Consider the following 15,318-nt stretch of genomic DNA (forward strand, 5'->3'; position numbering starts at 1 on the left):
CAACTATTACAGTTGGTCCAATAAAATACCACTATTTGGGCAGAGAAGGGGTAGTGATTGCCTTCACAAATTACAGGCTAATTATCTAAATGGCTGACTGCTCATACAGCTCTACAAATCCAAAGGTTTCCATCCATCCCAGTCCTATTCCAGCTGGCTGACTTGCACACTCAAACTTCTGTGTTTGTGTCTTCTGATGGGATAGTACTCTTTCCACAGCTTTCTGTTAAAAATATAACTTTCATAAACTCTCTCACACCATCAATACTATTTTCCTTGGCATTCTAGCTACTGGAAAAGTTTAATAATTTTTTTTTCTTCTTGTGTTGCCTAAAAAGAATACAGGTTAAAACCAATTCTCTATGTTCCTAAAATCCATCAAAGACATTCATGTGATAATTTTTGAGTCAACTGTTACTGCTCCAACTGTCATGAGCACACAGCCTGATTTCAGTGAGACTGAATTGCAACTTGTGAAGTTGTAAAGTAGATTTTATACAACACCAAGTAAAGAAAATTTCTGATGTCTAGAAGAGAACGTACCTCATTTTCACAAAAGTTATTGCCTCTTTCAGTGGAGCAACTTTATTACAAGAGATGTTATAAAGGAAAATGTTTCTGCTTTTGCATAACTAGAGTCTGAAGTTTCTCATTTTCAGCACCTTTAACACCCTTGCATCGTGCTATGAATCTAAAGCTGCACCAGAGTGAGCTGAGCAAACACTTCCACTGCTATCTAGACAAGCCTAAACTCGGCAGGACTCTTGGGCATTTCTCCAAGCAGGGGAACACTATGTTCTTTTGACGCTTCTGCGTGGGCTTACAGACTTCATTAAAAGTTGCATTCATTTTAGAGAGGCATTTACCACCCTCATGAGACTTCACACACAAAAGCATAATAGGTACCCTGTGCAGGAAGGCTGCAGCTTCCCCTGGGGTTTACTCAAGGTTCTGCCTTCCAGTTGTGTGTCGGCCTCCCTCCTCCCCAAACCAAAGCCTTTGGTGCTCAGACACCCGCCCTGTCCAAACCAACCAGCTGCTTCAGAAGCTGCTGCCTATCCCCAACTTCACGGCCTGGCACATCATGATCAGCCAGCACTGACTTCCAAGGGGTAACAGCAACTGTTCCTCCACAGCTTCACAAACACCTTGAGCCATCCCCCGCCTGACAGGCAGAGCCTCCAAGGCAGCACTCCAGCAGGCAGCTGGGACAGACCCACTCCAGCTGTTGAGGCACAGTGCCTACGGCTCACCGGCCAGAGCCTAAAACCCGCGGGGAAAAGACACGGAGGTCCCTCTCTTCTTGGTGTTGTTACAGCAACCAGTTTAGAGGTAACAACGTCTATAAACTGTACACAAAGTTGTTCCTGAATGTTTGAAAAAAGGCCACAGTAGTGAAAGCTTCTACTTTCTCCTGACACATCTTGACACTCGGCCTCTTAGGAGAAAAATATCCCAGCGTGCCAGTCTTCGCAATGAGCCCTTTCCCTCATTGAGCCTATGTGCCAATATCAGGACAGCTTTCATTCATTTTGCTAATTTATTCTTCATTCACTTTTTTTTTTTTTTTAGAGAGTCCCATAATCCCAGTAGAGGATTGCACAGGATTACCCATTGCACAGGAAGATTTAAGTGTCCACCCTATATTCACAAGTACTGCTACAAATCAGAAGTCTTCAAATTAGCATACACATAGTGTCATGTTCTTGTCCGCGTTTCAGACACTGATTTGTACATATGAACAAGGAAATTCCACACACAAATATATGTATGTGTGTGTGTATGTATGTGTGAGTGTGTCTATCACCAATACGTACATACACATATATAAACAACTTTATATCCACCAGCTCAGACAGAGAAAGCATAGCAGTTAAAATTTGCCACAGAATTTCCATCTGTTGGGGTTTGGTTGGTTGGGGTTTTTTGGTTGTGGGTTTTTGGGTTTTTTTTGGTGTGGGGGTATTTTTTAAATTAAATAAACGGAATTAAAATCAAATGCTAAATAAATAATTCAAAAGGAAATGGATTATAAAAGACATATTACAAAACACTTATATGAGTAAAGATTAGGCTAATAGAGATTAATAAATGAGCAATCTGGTCATATCTTTAGGTAACCAAGGCATTAAAAAAACCCCACAAAAACACCAAGGACAGCAAATGAAACAAGTTGTTTGTTTTTGTCATATATGAGTAAATATCTCAAATTCCTTTCATCCCCACAGTTATAGAAACAGAAAAGTTGGACAGGAGTGAGTGGTTTATAAATGTCCAACTACCTGAGCTATACTAGGGTGGTCACCTTTCTACCTCTAATACACAGAAGCCCCGATAATATAAAAAATCTCCCATACATCTAGCCCTCTGACTCCTTGGCTTCATAGAAACTTACAAAGGGCCCTTGCTGCTTTGAATTTTTTGCCTTAACCATTTGTAAGGTCTTGCCACTCCTATCCCAGCATGGCTTTTTTTTCCCCTGGATCATACCTCAGCAGGAGCTGCCTCCTTTAATGACCTGGCTTTCCTTTTTTTTTCCTTCTAACACGTGAAATGGTTTCAGATCACACAGAAAGCTACCAGCAAGGCCATTACCTGGTATGTGTCACTTCACACCCTGTGTCAGCTATAGCCTGGGATGTGGAAGGCACAGCTTCCCGGGATGCCGCACTTGATGATGGAGGTTTGTTTTCATTCTCTCTGAGTTTCTGATGAACAAGCTGTCTGTGGCACTTATCTAGGCGTGGGGCTCTGTCCACATCGTCTGCTTTAGCAGGAACATTTTGGTTGCCTACATGGTCTTGATTTACGAAGGGAAGACCGTTGTGTTGATTCAAAGCTTTGACACCAACATCCTTTTCCTGTTGACAGCTCTTAGAGTTGTGTGTTTTGCCAGCACGTTCTACTAGTTGCTGCTGCGCTGTCCTCTCTTTAACTTGGGGTTTGGAGTCAGCTTTGTGGGCTACTGCACTAGAAGCGTTCACCTTCTCACATGCTCCCTTGTTTTCATCCAGCTTTTTCCCACTTTTTGTCTCTGAATAAAATAAACCATTAATAAACTATCCTTGACAAAAGCAACAGCAAAACAGAGAGGGAATAAAGTAACCCACCATTCAAAATAACCTACGCAGTGATGTATATCTGAAAAGGTAGCAAGAAACCTCCCGAAAAGTATAAAATCCTTACACCAGCAGGCTTGAGACAGCCCTTATTAATGCTCACGGCTTAATCAGAAGTTTAACTGCTCTGCTGGCTTTCTAGCAGTGTTACAGACTGAACTTGGATTTCCATAAAGCAAACAAAAAAACTGCAAGGCTCAAGCTCACTGTGTATAAAATCTGAAGTCACTCTCTGGGCAAATATAACAGGTAGTTCAGGCACTGCAGACCCATCCGGGACCCTCCTGAACCTGATACACCCTCTGCCTGATTAAAGGGGCAGAGACGCACTGAGTAAGACACCAAGGGACAATGGGCTTGAGACAGTGCCTCTTGCTTTTCCACAAAAAAGGACAACAAGGTTCTTCAGCACCTTCTCATGACAATGGTTGTGAATATTAACAGTGGAAATTTCTAGGGTAGCTTCCTTCAGGATTCAGCATGCACAGGTCACTGGCATTCAAGGTTAGTTCACAACCCCGTGTAGCTTTTGAGTCAGAATTATGACCATCTGCTTTATTTTTGTCACTTCCTAAATGATGAAGCTAAAAAGAGGGTCGCCCATAATTTAAAGGATTCACTGACAATTTGTGAAGACAACAGCATGACAGGGCCTGCTCAACATCACGTTCACCCCTGTTACAACTCCACAGGCATTAATAATGGATGCAACAGGGCAATGCCCTGACAGATGCATCCTAAATAGGAATCTAGCCCTGACATGGCAATGAAACTTGCCGATCAAAAAAAGATATTCCTAATGTCAACACGTCCCTTTGTCAGAGAAGGGGAGGAGGGAGGGCTGGTTCAGATGTATTAAGGGAAAAGAATTTATTAGGTTCAGCTATGCGATATTGCCACTATCTTCGTGGTATCTCTGAACAAGTATTGCTCTCTTAATTCAACTCACTGTAATTTCAAAGCAAAAAAAAAAAAATGTGCAGCCAAACAAAGATGCTGCTTTTAGTTTCTTGATCTTCTAGCATTTTGCAGGGCTTGATCTGGGAGACAGATCATCTTGTGGAGGAGGTGAGAACAACTCTATTTTCCCAGTACTGGTAGACAAAGTTACTTGGTTACATTTGAGTAATTCAGGTAGCGGAAAATAGCAGGCTATTAATTTCCAGTTTGTCTGCTGCACATTCTAGCGTCAAAGCTTGTAGGATGCCTGGAATGATACTTACCTTCCAGAGGCTTCTTGCTTTCAGTTTGGGTTCCTCTGTTACTAAGCACATGCTTAGGTTTTGCACCACTCTCCTCAGGCTTATCTTTGGCCTAAAAATGACAGGGGAACACAAAAATAACAGTTATGGCCAAGAGTGTTTATTTCCACTAGGTTCCTCCAACTACATAGGTATTCAGACTCCGTAAAATGGATGCTAACACCTCTGATCATCTGAATTTTTAGCTACTGCTTCTGATGTTCTGAATTTTTAGTTATGTCTGTGTTTAGTCCCTTATTCCAATCTCTCCCTGCTTTTGCAGACATACTTTGAAAACAAAATGACACAGAATAATACATTAGCTTACTGCTTTCCAAAATTTTGACTGTCAGAGATTTTGCCTCCTGTCATCTTTACTCTTATTGATTAAAAACCATGACATGTGAAACTTAACAGGGAGATTAGAAAAAGAAATTATACTGTATTTCTGTTGCTTTTTGGCTGGTGACTGAAAGATAAGCAATGTCTCTGAAGATATTGTTAATATATTTGTCTCACAGCATCCAAAGATTCATGACTTGAGCTATGATAAAGGTGATATAAAAAAGAACCTCTATTTTTATGGTGACTCTTGTGTATGTATTTGACATAACAGGTGTCACCTTTGGCATGGTTAACAACAGACTTACTGTCTTTTAGAAGCAGATTCTTATTTTTAAGCAAATTTCTTCCTCCAATTAAGAAAGCACAGAGGAGGGATATTTTGTAATAGCACCACTAAACACTTCACACAGCAATGCATTTTAAATCAAATTAAAACTAAATAACTAAAATTTAGCAAAAAGCATTACACAAAAATAGGAAAAGGCATAATGTATTTCTTGGTTGGTATATAGTTAAAATCTAGTGATGAGCAGCCTCCTATCCTTATTTGTACAGGCAAACAAAGCAATGCTTAAAATATTTCTACAGATAATTCTGATTACAAATTGCTGCAAATCAGCCCCTTCATCTGTTAAGTAAAAGCGGTTAAGGATTTCATGCTCAAACCATAGAGATTCCACAAGAGCCGCCCCATCTCCCCTTTCCCCAAAAATAAAACACCCAAAGAGTAAAAGTAGTAAAAAAATCATTACCATTTTTATTACAGCTCTAAGCAAACCTGCAATAATGACCAAGGGGAACATTATTCTTGTGAAATCCTACGTGCCAAGAAAGCCCTGGATAAGTGACAGTTTAATGCTGGTGGGTTTTTCCGTCTGTTTGTTTTTCAAGTAAGAAGTTAGAGGTTTGGGATCCTACGAAGCTCAATTCATAGTCTTTTATTAATTTAACTCCAATCCTGCAGAACTTCTTCTGTAAGTATTCCCATTGCATCCCTGGAATGCTGTCATACCACCAACAAACAGCTTCACCCAGAAATGAAAACATGACCTCCCCACTCCCATCCCCATATTGAGTAACCTTGCGCTAAGCCAGCTCCATGATAAGCAGCACGCTGTTACAAAACAGCAAAGGTTGGAAAACAGAAACAAACAGGTAGCAAATTCTTTTTGTGTGCAACCCCTGTGCAACTGTGGAGCTCTTTGGACATGTCTATACTGCTATCACAAAACAGGCTGCAAAAACTAGACCAAAGTTAGCACATGGCTCAGCACAAGTTAATTTGTTTTTAAATTCACCCGTGCTTTGCTCCACGTTACCCCAGCTAGGTCATGTACATACGCTACCTCACTAATTCAAGCCTAGTTCAAATATCACTCAGCAGCCTGTGATCAAAGTATAGACATATCTTAAGGTCTTATAACTGACCTTATGCTCCAATTTCAAAAACTGTTCATGACCAGAAACAAAAAAGGAGAACAATGATGGTCATATTGCAAAACTGGAGCTAGCCAGAAAACTCTCTGCTTGCCTAATACACATTGCCTGTTCTGCAACGGAGGCAGTACTTACAGCCTGGGACACAGACCTCCAACCCCATCCTAGCCCAGCAGGTCAGTTCACCTCTTGGTCTCCATCTGCCTATCCATACAACCTGGACGAAGTTCTGACCTCCTTCAATCTCCTCTTTTGCAAACACCAATGAGAACGCAGTGCATAGTGGCTAGCTGGCAACTAATCCCGACAGTATGCTATAAGTCCATGTGAAACATTTCTCCAGTATCCCTCACATCACCTTCCTTTATTTACATCCCTCTTTACTGCTCTTTTCACTTAGAAACTGACAATCTGGAAACAAAATGAATTTATAATCTTTAAACTCCTCTTCACCTGGCCATTGGCATACTGTGCAGTTCAAGGTGTAAATCCTGCAAAGGACTGTATCTGTCTCTAGGCATTTTGCAGTGACTGCAGGCAGTAACATGTAACAATGCAGCTCTAACCAGAACGTATCAAACTCTTCCATTTCTCCAAAAATTTGTAGAACTGAAATTGGAACCGCAAGCAAGTACAAGCTTCATCTCTATCCAGAATTACAACTGATACCTAATGTATGATTTATTCTTCTCAACACTAATGGCAACTTTATAAATTCTTCTGTCTCCTAACAGTCTAGCTCACCTGTCAGCCTCTGGCACTTAAAAAGGGAGACGAGGGGAGCACTCAAGAAGCCTGAAAAGGTATGCTAGCATCTAGCATTGCCCTGTTCTTGTAAAAGTTTAGGTGTACCTATACATTTTACAGTTTCGGTGAAAAATATTTGGATTAAGATACAAATGTACATTTGCACTTGAGCTAAGTTCTCCTTACTGTAATCACACCTCTACATACAAGGGATTCTTGGAATGAACAAAACCTATTCCAACTCTTGCAGTTTTCTCCCCATTCTTCCCCACTATGGGATACAGGCCATAGTGAAAATTCAAAACTCCCATTAGCTAAAACTAATTCCAGCTGCCTGTAACTTTTAAAAACAAGGTTAATCAATTCCAAAACACCGTATCAACTACATACCAGTCTTGCCTGTTCCTTCCTCAGTGTTTTCAATAATTAAGAAATGCTTAGGAATTGATGCCTAGGAACTTGCAAACACAAGACCTATTTGATTTGAGGAGTGAACAATGTCAATGGAGTTGATAAAGTCACAGATTCATCATAAAAAAGTAGCTAAAGACAACTTAGATGTCTTAGGACATACAAATCCGCTCAGTAGTACGACCATAAGTCAGCACAGGTTTTAGTAACTGATGTTGTGTTCAGAATTCATGATCAATCAAGAAAATAGAAGCTTCTTCCAACAAAAAAATGCCTCCAGTATGTTACTCATTTTTCACTGGGGCCTCAGTTCAGTCACTAATTTGAATGACACTGCTGATCTTCAAGCACTGGTAGAAGCTGAATTTGTCTTTACAGTAGCAACCTACTCCTCACACTTGTTACAGGATTGCCTGGCACACTTTGGGAACCTCAAACATAACACTGTAAGGCAGAGACCAAGGCTTAAAACATGCCTTAAGAGCCTTGCAATTCAAAGGTCACAGCAGTAACCTGTAACAGCAATAATGAAAGGAAAACCTGAATTATACGTTATGCAAAAAAATAGCAGAAGAGCCTAAAGCCCTGCTACATCATAAAGAAAAATATGAATAGCAAAACAAAACCAACCTCAACAAGGATTTCCAGCAGACTCCCCTTCTTCCAGGGCACAACGCCTTTGAGAATAAAATCCACTACTTTAGAATTTTTTAATACTTCTCCCACAAATGTAATAACTTTATCCAGTGTATCAACTCTTTTCTCTATCTTTGCCAGCCTTTCCTTATGCTTCGAGGCATCTAGCTGAGCAGCTTTCATCAATTTCAACACTTCTGAGCATATGCTCTGGATATCAGTCTGGTGAGTACTGTCCGATACCTTTAGGCCTTTTTTCATTGCATCTGTCTCATCAGGAGCTGCTTGGGATACTGTTAGCTTGTTAATGCCTTTTTCTACATCATCAATGCCTTTGTTAACTCGCTGCAGTTTGCCTGTCAGATCTTCCTGGAAATGCAACAGTTTGTCCATCTTTTCATTCAAGATACTCAGTTTTTTGTCCATCATACTTAAATTATTCACTTTTGTAGGCTGTAACTTTGTCAGGGCATTTCCCTCTGCAAGGTCCAAGCTACCCGCAGACATTCTGTCCAGACAGCAGGATGTCAGATGGATTAGGTTAGCTTTTCATTAATCGTAAATTAGAAAATGACAGTCGGGAAGTTCATCTTCTTTAGCTATTCCTATACCAGACAACCTCACTTACTGGAGTCGCTAGACCATATCATGAGATAGCTGCTGCACAAAAGATTTTTTTCAGTGTTATCTATTTCTTACTGCATGCTTTCAATGATGGAGGTAATTTGGCACCAGACTATATTTTCTTGGGCCTCCTTGACGTCACAAAACCATTTAAAATTCTTTCTCGAGTGGCTGTTGATAGGCAAGCATCTTAACAATTGCCAATGCCTGAGCAGACCTCTAGAGGGAGAAGGATTGTTTTTATGAGAAGTTTTAGTTCCCTGATTATGAAAATAACTTGCTAGAGCATTTCTCTTCATTAAATAGGAAAAATACAAAAGTAAATTCAGTGGCCTTGTGCTAAAGCTTGGAAGAATTCAGCTTTGTAGCATGGATGCAGAGCACGCAGCATAAACACAGGGTGTGCTTTTTAGGTTGGCTAGCACTTGAATTTAAAAATAGAGTACAATGACAAGGATCTGAAATACGTATCTAGCACCAGCATGTCTTTGTCAAGTGAAACTTCTAAAATTAAATCTGTCTCCCAGGCTATGAAAGTGAACCGAGTGAATTAAAAAAAAAAAAATTCATGAAGGGACAGCAGAATTAGTCCAACTATTAGCAATAAAATTATTAAACCATAAATCTTACTTAAAGGATTTGTTACTGACTTGCTTTCACTTCTGAATCACAGCATGTCTACTACAAAAATTACAGTCAGGCACTAGAGAACAGACAGATAGTCACTTTGTATTTGCACAGCCCCCACTGCACAGTTCTGAATGCTTTAGAAACATTAACGAATGTATCCTTACAACACAGAGTGAGAGTCAGTCCTCTTCCACAGAGGATGAACTGTGGCATCAAGAGATAAAGCAGTTTATCCCATGCCAGACATGACATTGTGTCAAACTGCATCTAGCTCTCCCAGGTCCCTTTTCACTGCTATACATCTGTAGAGCAGGGGGGAGAAAGCAATGGGGAAATCCTGCTACTGCTGAAGTCCTGGTGCAACACAACAATGGAACCATGTCAAAGCCATGGGCTTTGGGATACTGAGCATCCCTTTGCCTCCAATCCCTTCCTCATTTTTTGGAAGGGGCTTATGGGAAGAAAGTGTAATTCTTAAAGTGAATTTGCTGTATGAAATAGGACGTTCTAAAAATTAAAATCCTTCCTCTACACACTGCAGAGTAGTACCAGCATTAAAATTACCCTCTGGAGAAGATGTTAAGTCCTTGCCACTTCTGTAAGACAAGGTTTTTACCTTTAAAACAAAAAAATTTCGTTACGTCTACTAAGGCCACCAAATAATTATAGCCAACCTGGTGGTTCTGTGACATTTAGAGGCCAATAACTGGCTTTACAAAAGATATCAAAAGCTTTAAGACTTGGACTGTTCATCACCTTCAAGGGAGAGTTTGAATACCAAGCAATGACTTTAGAAGAAAACTTGGCTTGTGAAAGCTGACGGGAGTTGGTATTTCATGCCATCTCACTTCTCCAGATCAAAAAAGTATTTTAGTCACTGGGATTTTCACAGTGGTCTGGGATAGTATGGCATGAGTTTTATGATATCCCATATATTCTTATTTCAATAATCAAGCATGTAACACAGTAAAATATACAGCTCTATCTTAAAAGTATAGGACATTGGCAATAAAAGCTTTGCAACTCTACTGCTGCATGTAAAGAATCAGAGTCTTCAGCCAAATGCCTACAAGTAATTAATTCTTTCAAGCCTACAAACGTGCTTGATGACAAATAATCTAAACAGCCAATTTTTTTACTAAATCAAGAGTACCAGCTGAATGTTGTCCTCTTAGGGACAAAAAGAAAAAGGTAGAGTCATTAGATTGTTATGATTGCTATACTTAAAGTCAGACAACTTGCAGCAAATATTTCAACATGGAAACCTAGCCATAGAAACTCATCTGCAGTTGCGTACTTAGAACTTAGGTTGCCATCACCAGTGTGCTATTACAGGCACAGCAAGCACGGTCGTGAAACAATGCAAGTACAATAAAAGTGCACAACTGGCCTCTGTGTATGTGTTCGTGGGCAAATGGGAGTCTTTTGAAATCTTGAACCACCTTCTTAGTTATTTAACAATTGAGAGCAAAAAGCATTAACACTGCTCCATTGTTGTTTACTAGTGTTACTATTAATATAACTCTGATTATTTAATCATCCTCACATACAATGGATTCTAATGGTAAACGCTGTGTAAAACAAAAAAAGAGGACTTAAAAAAAAAACCAACCAACAAAACAAAACAAAAAACAAAATCAAGGGCCACAAACCATCTCTCCTCCTCAGGATTCAGCCACATACACTGTGTATGCCAGCAATATGGAACAGATTTCACCACCTAATACCTACTCACACAGGTGAGTGTGTAAGATGAGATGTGTAAGATAATGCACTAAGGAGAATTTTTGCTACGTGCAGCAAATATTCCTTGTTAGTGTTGTCTGAGGTACATACAGGGAAGACACAGCCAAAACTGCCTCCTACTCAGATACAGCTGTTAGACTTATAACACTACTTACATTGTACTGTGCATCCCTAAGCAACTGCAAAATTACAGGTGGGATGAAGGGCAGAGAAGAAGGAAGCCTCATTTGGCCCATAGTGTGAAGTTTTAAACTTCTGTCACAAAGTTATTAAGGTCAGCTTTTCTTTTAATTGCCTCTTCCTTTCTCTCCTCTTTTGAACTGCCGGCAAACACACAAAAAGAAAAAATGGCTCCAACAAATCTAACTGACTGTTTTTCTTCAGGATGATAATAAGCTCAAATACTGGCAAACCCTCTTTTATTCCTTTTGCTTTGAATTACAATAGAAAGCAATTTTTGTTCGGAACATTGATTTAGTGCCCAATGTTTGCATCTTCCTTCAGCAGCCTGAAGAGAGCATTCAGTTCCATTGACAGCCTCAAGCCTTTCAATACTTACCAAAAAAATAAGAGAAAAATCCTAAATTGCCTAACTCCATATTACAGATCATAGTATACCCATCCTTAGACATCACAAGAAAGTACAGTTATTGTAACAAATGCAATAGCGTATTAAACTCACTTTTTGTTTGCGAGGAGCTATTGCTTATAATGACATTTTGCACTTACATACTGCAACGCATGTTACTTCATCTTCAGTACCCCCCAAATTACATCTGAAGAACTTTAAGTGTTGTACGAGCAACAAATACCAGTGAATCTTGCAGGACCTCTGCAGATTGCAGAGCTATGCTCAGTCGACCCATGTTGTCATTGGCAAAACAAACTGATGATCCACAAGACTCCATCATAGTCTGGATGTAACCTGAATAAAGTTTCTGATGGTAATTGGTGTTCTGTGGATTTCTGCTTGTTTCTTCCAGGTAACAAAAAAATGAGCACTGTGAGATGGAGTGTGTAGGCAACTGCCTCTATTCCATTAAGAGCTGAACTGAAATGAACTTCTCAGATACCTTTAAAATATCCCCAAGGTATCAAGTATCTCAGGAGTGCCAAAGAAAAAGAACACAAACGCTGGAGAATCACAACTACGAGTGACCTTGAACTGATGATGCCAAGGAGACTTCTATTCTCAAGGGGGAAATGAGAGCTTATTCCTCTTTGGCTTCAACCCCACGCACACTCTCTCAGTTGTGAAAGAGAGATGTCAAAAACCAAGAGAAAAATTCACATTCAACACAAATAATCTATGATATGGCTATTCAGTTACAATACCTCCTTGCTAGCTCTGACCCAAAGGAAGGAAAAAATACAAAGATGGTGTGAATAGAAAAGTAAAAGTAAAAAAAAAAAAAAAAAAAAAAAAAAAATCTATAGCATGTACTAAAATGACAGCAGAGGCTTACATCCGAAACAAGAAATGTCACAGAGGTTAAAACCAGCTGCTCAAACAGATCATCTCATTAGATTATTGTGTTGCTTCCAACAACACAATAAAACCAGAGATGGCTGAAAATAAGGTAGGTAAATGAAAAAATAACCTTTTATATGGCCTAAACAAAGCCAAAGCTTAATAGAGAACCTGGGGGCTTTGGGAGAAGTTTGCAGTGGTTGCAATGCAACAGAGTTCTAAGGGGATGAAGAACTCAACGTGGTAAAACATCAGGAGCTTAGGAAAAAAAAACCAAACAGCAGATAAGCTCAAAACAATCTGGCTACATCTGCTAAACACTACCCAGGCAAAAAATACCAATAAACATCTTTTACATATTTAGAAACCACCTGTCAACTTTTCCAAGTTACACTGAAAATCTACTTAATCTACATCTAGTTGCTGCAGCTCATTAACATACACTTCTTAGTTTTTCCCCCAGCAAATGAAAGGGTAACTAAACTTTTTTAGGGTACTGAAACTTTTGAAAAATTAAGCCCTACACCAGCGAGTAATTTCTCATGAACAGCATGTTTCCTAGACACATGAAAGGTAATAAATCATGTCCACAGTGCAATGGTGCAGCCACAGATCAATTCTCATGACAAATGGCAAGCACTGAAATGGGCATTGGCTCTAATTTAGAGGAATAACTTCCAAGGGCAAGATATGCCATACAGTCTGGATAAGTCTGTCTAGTCCAATAATTGGGTTTCCTGCTGACATCAGACTGTACTAGGAACTGACCCACACCTGCTTTAGAAGGCCAAGAACCTGACATTTAACACATCACTCATGTCAGCTGTTGGTTGAAATCCACCTGCACAGTAAAAGGGTCTATAAAGCACTATCAGTCTCCCTAAGTGACCCTGGCATGATACATTTCAATATTGCCTAGCTCACAACAGTACAACATTACTGTAGTACCATATCAACTAAATCTTAACAATCACCATACAAACTTTTTTCCTTTTTCTACATATTTAGTGACAGAAAACTGTTAACACGGTAGGTTATGAAACACTCTCTTGCAAGTCCTGACTTCTTCCCCCCCTTCTGTTATTCTTTTTCAAACAACTGAATCTAAGGATAATGCTCCCAGGCAGTGGCACAGCTAAGGATAGGTTAATGCATCTGAGATCATGTGTAGTATTGTAATGCATCTCTGTCAAGCAGCTGACAGCAGATAGCTGAACAGATCAATTATGACATTTCATTTACATCAAAGTGATGAGATTTCTAGATAACACTGTTTACCCTTTGCCCACATGGCTTAACAAGAACCTTTAAGTCCTTCCTCCAGGTTACTTTGCCTCTCAGGAGGCCAAGAGAGCACCTGTTGCCCATCCACATTCACTTACTTGACCTCAGAGCTTATTCTCACTACCAAGTCTCACTACCTCAGAAACTACATTAAGAATTTGTCTCATTACATTTAATTTTCACTCTTTCAAACTTTTTTTTTTTTTTTTAAAATCCAAGCATCTACTAAACTATTTTACCACTCTTCTGGTCCCAGTTGGTAATCAGTAATGTTTCCCTGGTGTGATGGTAAGGATTCACCTTCACACTCCTCCACACCCTCCAACAAAGAGTTGTCCTCTGGAAACTGAACAGAAAAGTCATGTTGCTCATTCTGCTTCAACTGAATTTCAGTGATTATTTTTTTTTAATTGAATACAGTCAGTTCCTCATAAAGCCTGCTGATTTTAACAGTCAGCCACAAAAGCTACCCTTAGATTCAAGAAGCCTCTCATTTACAAGACTCCTTCTCACTACTACTAGGAGCTCATTAGAGAACCCTAAGGCACATTTTACACCTGCCAAAAGCTCTTGTGTCTAAGGCAGTTTGCTCAGGTACAAGTAATTTTAAGTCAGTAGGCATCCACCATAATATAGAAGAGTAGCCTTGGCTGTGCAGTAATACCAACAGGAATAAAATCAGCAAAAGTAAATTCTTGTCACTGAAGTGATGTGATAGGCCTCTGAGAATAAATATATAGGGAACAGATCTGTTGCTTAAGAAAGGGTTATTTCTAGACAATCAACTTTCCAGAAAAAAAACCTTACATAATCCAGAGTTTGCTCCAAAACACATTGAAAACAGCACAATTGTTCTTGCTGACTTGAAATTTGACTGGCTTCAAATCAAATCCCTCAGAAAAGTCTCTGTTTTGCCAGCAACACACTTTTGTTTGAGAAGACAAAAATCACCAAATTGCACTGTGCTTTGTGTTGTCTTCTGTTCCCTTCCTACTTCAGAAGATCTTTTCAGCTTCAAGTTTGAAAAATTACCACAAAAATATGCACACAGAGCTGTACTGACTTCCTAATTTATAACCATTGTTTCCAACTTCACCCTTCTCAATACCACCACTGACAACTGATGTAAGAATAAATTTGACTTTTTTCTTTGCTCCTCCACTTATATTTGTGAAGTTAAAAGGCAATAACACTGTTCCCCCCAGCTACCCTTCTGCCCTTCACAGTTACTGACTGAAGTATGATTACCTCAAGCACAGTTTTACATTGCATTGATTTAAGTGTTTGAAAGGTAAAACACACAAGCACCTCAAATCCTGTCAGACTGCACTGGAATTAAGTGAACAAAGCGTCCATGGACAACCACACAAGGGGCAGCCTCCAGCCACTCACAAACCATTTGACTAGACTTGAGCATGCCTTGGCTACTGACACACACTCTTGGAAACTTTTCCCAAGTAACTGCAAAAGCAGTTAGTGCCATCATTTCAGGCCTTGTGCAAACTGGAGTCTCAGTTATTGATTTTTTTTTCTCTCCCTCACATTTCCATCTGACAGTTGCCATTGTGGTACAACAAACACCAAGTACTGTGCTCAGTGTTCCTTGCTAATAATGGTCTTCACAGGA

At 39.6% G+C, this 15,318-nt stretch overlaps 1 protein-coding gene across 11 annotated transcripts in view; it reads right to left on the bottom strand.

Moving 5' to 3' along the window:
- The window catches only part of MYLK3 (myosin light chain kinase 3), a 65,803-nt gene that overhangs the window by 15,907 nt on the left and 34,578 nt on the right, over positions 1-15,318 (bottom strand). For 9 of the 11 annotated variants that reach the window (XM_069793574.1, XM_069793569.1, XM_069793573.1 and 6 more), the window contains 2 exons: positions 4,343-4,433; positions 2,596-3,034 (listed from right to left, as the gene is read on the bottom strand). In XM_069793574.1, the coding sequence (XP_069649675.1) occupies positions 2,596-3,034; positions 4,343-4,433 (530 nt within the window). Of the gene's footprint in view, positions 1-2,595; positions 3,035-4,342; positions 4,434-5,457; positions 5,683-7,930; positions 8,589-15,318 lie in introns of those variants that run through there. The other 2 variants (XM_009917685.2, XM_069793566.1) reach the window with 2 other exon arrangements.

Source organism: Haliaeetus albicilla, chromosome 10, assembly GCF_947461875.1.
Source record: "Haliaeetus albicilla chromosome 10, bHalAlb1.1, whole genome shotgun sequence".
Lineage (NCBI taxonomy): Eukaryota > Metazoa > Chordata > Aves > Accipitriformes > Accipitridae > Haliaeetus > Haliaeetus albicilla.